This window comes from Primulina eburnea, chromosome 9 (assembly GCF_022965805.1).
Source record: "Primulina eburnea isolate SZY01 chromosome 9, ASM2296580v1, whole genome shotgun sequence".
Taxonomy (NCBI): domain Eukaryota; kingdom Viridiplantae; phylum Streptophyta; class Magnoliopsida; order Lamiales; family Gesneriaceae; genus Primulina; species Primulina eburnea.
The window spans coordinates 12390106-12396595 of record NC_133109.1 but is presented as its reverse complement, the minus strand read 5'-3'; the positions used below and the strand labels follow the sequence as shown (position 1 = coordinate 12396595).

The window sequence follows — 6490 nt, the reverse complement described above, 5'->3', positions numbered from 1 at the left end:
GACGACTCAGTCAAGATTTAAGCGAATCAGCCAATAGCTAGGCGAAACAGCCGATAGCTAGACGACTCAGTCAATAAGTAAGCGAATCAGCCAATAGCTAGGCGAAACAGCCGATAGCTAGACGAATCAGTCGGTGACTAGGCGTCTCAGCCAATGACTAAACAACTCAGCAGTCAATACATGCAGTGGCTATAAATCAATAGACTACAAATATCAGTCTCAACAATTACAAATATCAATGTAATAAACTAAGTATGTGATTTAGGGAAACTCGAGTCAAACCACACTCGAGTTGTGCAATCCCAACTCAACATTAATTTATACCTTTCTTTCTGATACCCTGGCTCTGTCGAAGTCTCAAACCCCAAGCCTGTCAATACTCAGTCTGACAATAACAATATCGAGGGTATGGTATCAATACACCACTCAATTAATATTGGATACAAACAGAATTCAATCAAATTCTGTTTCAACAACATAACATCATAATCTTAATATATCCAGCCCTATCATATCAGTCAGATATCAATTCTAATATCTCATAATCGATAACCACTCAATCTGGATATCAATTCTTATTCAATCTCATTCTGAAATCATAACAAGTTCATATTCAGTCCGTTTCTTAATCTGACTTCGATTCTACGCTGTCTAACATGTCAAGAGCAACATATATGACGTGTATTCAATTCTAACAACATCATAATTTCAAGACATGTCAAAACGTAGTAAAACTTACGTCCAGTTGTAGCCTACGTCGCTAGGAACTCGATACCGAAGTCGGATTCAAAATCAGACGGACGGATTGAAATATAAAGGCGTAAGGATTTCTGCGAAGCCTCTCGGTTCCTTTCCTAAAACTCTGAAGGAATAATGAAGAATTCGTATGTATATATATATATATACATCCACGTACATGCAAGAGGCCAAATGTCAAATTCTTGCTTTGCATGCCTCGCGCTCGGGCGGTAAGAAAGTACCGCTCGAGCGCGGCACTTTCTGCCCGGAAGCTTGGCTTATTACAATTGGCGCTCGGGCGGTAATATTATTCCGCTCGGGCGCCAAACATTCTGCCCGAGACATACTCCTAATGAACATTGGCGCTCGGGCGGTCTCTTTCTACCGCTCGGGCGCCAACAATTCTGCCCGAAAATCACATAATTCATATGTGTTAACCAATCTGGTCTCGGAGTGGTCCAACTATACTCTCATCCGTTCATCGTCGATAAATCATCTCAGATTACGCTAATCATTTCAGATTACGTTAATCAAATTCTTGGGCATTACAATATCATTTATGAATATTATGATAAATTGATCCAGATATTGCTGAAATACGCGATTCATAAGATCCATGAAGATCGTTGACACATTGGTCAACCCGAATGACATTACCATAAACTCGTAGTGCCTATATCGAGTCCTAAAAGTCATCTTATGTGGGGACCCGGACGCTAATCATCTTCTTAATCATCTTTGGGATTTAATTATCAATTAAGATAAACAGGGTCTAAAAATTTTTCTTTTTCAAATATGAGTGCGGAAGGTAATGGAATCAATCTATTATACAATCAGTATAATAATAAAATCTTGTTCAACAATTATTCAAACTAGTCTAAAGTTCAACTACTAATTTTCAAGTATTAAACCAGGTCTATATCCAAGTCCGTGATCACCACTCTAAACTCGTCTTCTCTCATCATCTTCTTTACCCTGATCCTGCCCCACATGTTGTCATGCACACATACAAACAAGACAACAGCCGGATAACTCCGGTGAGAATAAATCCAGTTATAAACAATGTATACATGCAATTAACTGAATTAACATAAAAGCATGCATTATATCTTTGCACATGTATCTAAAATCAAACAACATGTATCAATATTAATCTGTAAATAAAACATGAATCGTAATCTACGAAACATAAATCAATACAGGTCAGTAATCAAATCTAGTCTCAATATCTAAGACTCGACTCATCTTTCATTCTAATATAGGGATCCCAGTGAATAGGAATGTAACAAATCTCCCACCTATCTCTTACGTTCGCGGTGGTTGAAATTGATACGTTCCTATTTACGGACTTGGCCCTCGCTGTATCGAATATCTATGATAAGAGCGACTCTACTCATAATCACATCGATACGACCAAACGTCCGGTGTCTTGGAGTATCTACCAAGACTATGCCTAGTCTGACAATGTGCAATGGGTCAGTGACGTCTCTGTCATAGTCTGGCCGCCCCTCTGTCAGTGACTCTTATTCAATAGCTCTCTGCTTTCTACTTCATATCTCAGTAGAATAAACATAATCATTAAAACATAAAGGTATAAAACAATACCATACAAGTATGTGGTTTAGGGAAACTCGAGTAGAATCTAACTCAAGTCGATCTCCCAATAAACATCAATTTATACCTTTCTCTTCGCGATCTGATGACGACGAAGTCTCGTATCCCAATCTGTCCATATCCAAATCTGATAATGACAATTATATAAATACCATATCAGTATATAACTCAATTCGAGACCTGTTCTGATCAATACTCAAATCGGTATATAATCTGATCCATATCTGAACAAGGTACAATCTAATTCATATCAATGATATCACGATACAATCAAAATCATTACTGAATCTGATCAATCTCAATCAATACTGAATCTGATCAATATTAATCTACTGATGTTTCGACGACATAACAATAAAATCTGATTAACCCCGTCAATCTCAACATCACAAATATAATAATAGAACTCATAATCAATACCCTTACAATTCATAATCTGAATAATAACACAACTCTGATATCGAATCTCAACTAAATCAACTCTGAAATTCATAACAATTTCATAAACAGTCTGTTCTTTAATCTGACTTCAATTATACCATATCTACGGTAGCAGAAACATCATATCTGATTCATATTCAATTCTGACAATATCATAAATTCAAATCTTGTCAAAACGTAATAAAACTTACGTCCAGTTGTAGCTTGCGTCGATAGGAACTCAGTACTGAAGTCGGATTCAAAATCAGACGAACGGATCGTTCACAATCTCCAAATCTTCCCTCGATTTCCTTTTTCCTTTCTCGTTTCCCTTTTTCTTTCTTGCTGAGGGAGGAATGGCTGATATATATATATATATATATATATATATATATATATATATATATATATATATATATATATATATATATATATATATATATATATACACATCCATCTCGTGCATGCAAGGCAAGTGGCATCGTGTATATTCTGCACGTTGCGCGCACAAAGTCGCGCATATGCGCTAGTTATAAAAACTAGCATTTTGTCTTCTCGCGCATATGCGCCAATCATTCTGCCAAACTCGAGCATGTGCGCCATTTATGCGCGCCTTATCTTGCATATGCGCGCCTTATCTCGCGCATGTGCGCCGATGCTACTGCATGTTCCGCGCATGCAAGTCACGCATGTGCGCCATTCCTACTCTTCACACAATATGTGAATTCTTTTCCGGCTCTCCCGATCTGATCCGTTCCGCTTGTAATCATATCAATTATCATCCATGATTATAATAATCATTTCCAAATCTTTTCAGATTAACCGGATTAATTTCTCGGGCCTTACATCTTATGAACATCGGAAGATCTATCTTTGAGAAAATCGATGATCCTTGCAATTGATCAAATAAATCCTCAAATCTAGGCAAGGAATACTTGTTCTTGATGGTGACTCTGTTCAGCTCTCTATAATCAATGCAGAGTCGCATACTACCATCTTTTTTCTTCACAAATAATACCAGTGCACCTCATGAAGAACAACTCGGGAGAATAAAACAATTGTCCAGCAACTCTTGAATTTGATCCTTAAGCTCTTTGATTTCGGCAGGTGTTAAACGATAGGGTGCTTTAGAAATTAGCACAGTGCCCAACTTCAACTCAATATGTGACACCTCTGACCCGTAACAATAAAAATACACAGCGGAAATAAATTTTTCTTTAAAATATGGAAGGAGTTTCAAAATACATTTCTTTAAACGTTTTTACAACAAAATAAGTACATGATCATTTAAATGACATAACAAAATACAAAACATCATTCCTATGATCATGCCAAAATCTTCCTCCCAACGGTGTATGCATATGACCCCCTGTCCACAGTCAACGTCCCGGGCCACCACTCTGATCTGCATCACATGAAATAACTGAAATGAGAATAAATCTCAGCAAGTGGAACTCTTACATAGCAATGACAATATACTCTGAAAACATAGCTTTGAAATCATAAATACCATCAACTCTGAACTGTAAACTCTGAATCAATGAATATCATAACAATAGCATAGAAATGAGATGGTATTTCTCTTTACTCTGGTTGGATTGATATCAATAGTAACTCTGCTCTGGGGTGCTCATATCCCAAATCGATATAAACCGATAACTCTGAGGGATATAAGCCTATGGTCGTTGATCAACTAATTGCATGCAATCTCTGACTATGTATTTATCAATCCAATAGAAACATTTAAAATCTCTCTGGCTTTAACAATCACTTTGAAACTCTATCTTTTCTCTTGTATTCCCTTTTGAACAATAATAAGACATAAAAGCCTCCAATATGCATAGCAATGGAATTAATACATAACAATGAATCAATTGAAGGGAATAACACATTAAAACCTTTGAAACACAATACATATAACATCATGTGAGCACAAGGGATGAAATTCCACTTACAACCCAGTAGAACACCTCAAACTTAGCTCTTGGTCACCACCTACAACAATAATCCATAAATAACACCAACATCAACTCTATAATCAAGAATCCATGACAATAAATCCATAAATCCAGAAGAACAACAAACCCAAGTCAACTCTTAACTCAAAACCTTAAAAGAATCGCACCAAAAACTTACCTAAGCTTCCTAGCACCAAGGAGAACGTCGCTCTCAAGTCGAATCGTCAAAAGGAAGCTTGGATTGAAGATAGGAAATGAAAGAAATGGATGAAAACCCTATAAGGTAGAGAGAAAAGTCGAAATGAAGGGGAAGAAATGAGTAAAGTGATGGCCAACCACTCCAAAAAGCACTAAATATCTCGGCCATACCTTGACCGCGGGTGCGCCAACACAAGGACGCGGGTGCGCCAAGCCTTCGACCAAACATCATTTTCTGAACCACTGGGACCGCGGGTGCGGTCCTTACATGACCGCGGGTGCGCTCCTGCATCGATCCTGCCACAGCGTACTCTGCGCACAGCTTCTTCAAAGATCGCCTCAGAAACGCCTCTTCCCGTCCGAATTAGAAAAAGTGGTAAACTACAAAGTTGTAGCTCTATGTCTTATCTTGACTCCCTCAAAATTTCAGATCATTTGGAGGTCTGAGTAAAAAGTTATGCTAAATCTCCCAACCTGTGTCACTGGAGGAACGTCGAATCACACGACACGCTTCGGGACACTTTTTGCTTACCTTCCACAATGATTTGAACAAAACTCAAAATAAGAAAGTTATAGCCTTATGTCTTATCTAACCACTCCAATTGGCCTCACCTCATTTGGATCAATATACCATTTATCATGAATTTAATCGTAACGCCGCTACAATAACACTGCACATCATCTATAACCAACCATACTATAAATCATAACTCGAAACTCTTAACATCCAAACTATACTTAAACTTACCCAAATAGCCAATAATCATACAAAATCTTAAGCCATACCGTACACCGGGCTTGGCTATTACACAATAGAAAATTCCACCTATCAATTCAGTGGAATGCCAGAAACGTACTCAGGAAAAACACTAGGAAATTCTCTGACAATCTCAACATCCTCTAGCTTCTGACTGACAGAAATAGGTGCTGAAAAAACAGATGCTAGAAAAGCTTGGCAGCCTCGTCTCATATGATTCCTCGCACAGATGCAGGAGATAATGTGTGGCATTTGCTTGTTCCTTGCTGCTTCAAAGACAAAAGTTTTTCCGCTGAGTGATAGAATTGATACTGACCTCTGCCGAAAATCTATCGAAGCTCCATTTGATGATAACCAATCCATGCCAAGAATGATGTCGAATTCAGGCATCGGGAGTACGGTAAGATCTGCCTGAACCACATTCTTTTGTAAACAAAGCTCCAAATTCTTAATAATACTTGACGTAACCATTTGATCACCAGAAGGAATAGAAACTTTAAAGCCCAATTCCAGATCCTCGGGTATAATCTTCAGTCGCTTGACAAACGTCTCAGATTTAAATGAGTGTGTAGCCCCTGAATCCAGCAATATATAGGTAGCTACACCTAGTAAAGTATCCTTCCTGCGACAAATATACCAACAAATCTAATCGTGTCGAAAACTTAAAGAATTTCTATCATTAATTACCCAAATTTTCAAAAAAAAACTCACTTTTAGCCCTAGTAATTCTCGAAAAGTACACAACTTCACCCAAATAAATTTTCAAAAATTTCATTACAACCCTTAAAGTTTCGAATTTCTTCAT

General features: G+C 37.6%; 1 protein-coding gene across 1 annotated transcript; it reads right to left on the bottom strand.

Moving 5' to 3' along the window:
* Window positions 1-5757: 5757 nt before the first annotated feature.
* Window positions 5758-6490, bottom strand: LOC140840729 (uncharacterized). Its single transcript, XM_073207900.1, has 2 exons — window positions 6426-6490; window positions 5758-6307 (listed from the first exon to the last, which is right to left on the bottom strand). The coding sequence occupies exons 1-2, from the start codon at window positions 6488-6490 to the stop codon at window positions 5758-5760; spliced, it is 615 nt and encodes a 204-aa protein (XP_073064001.1).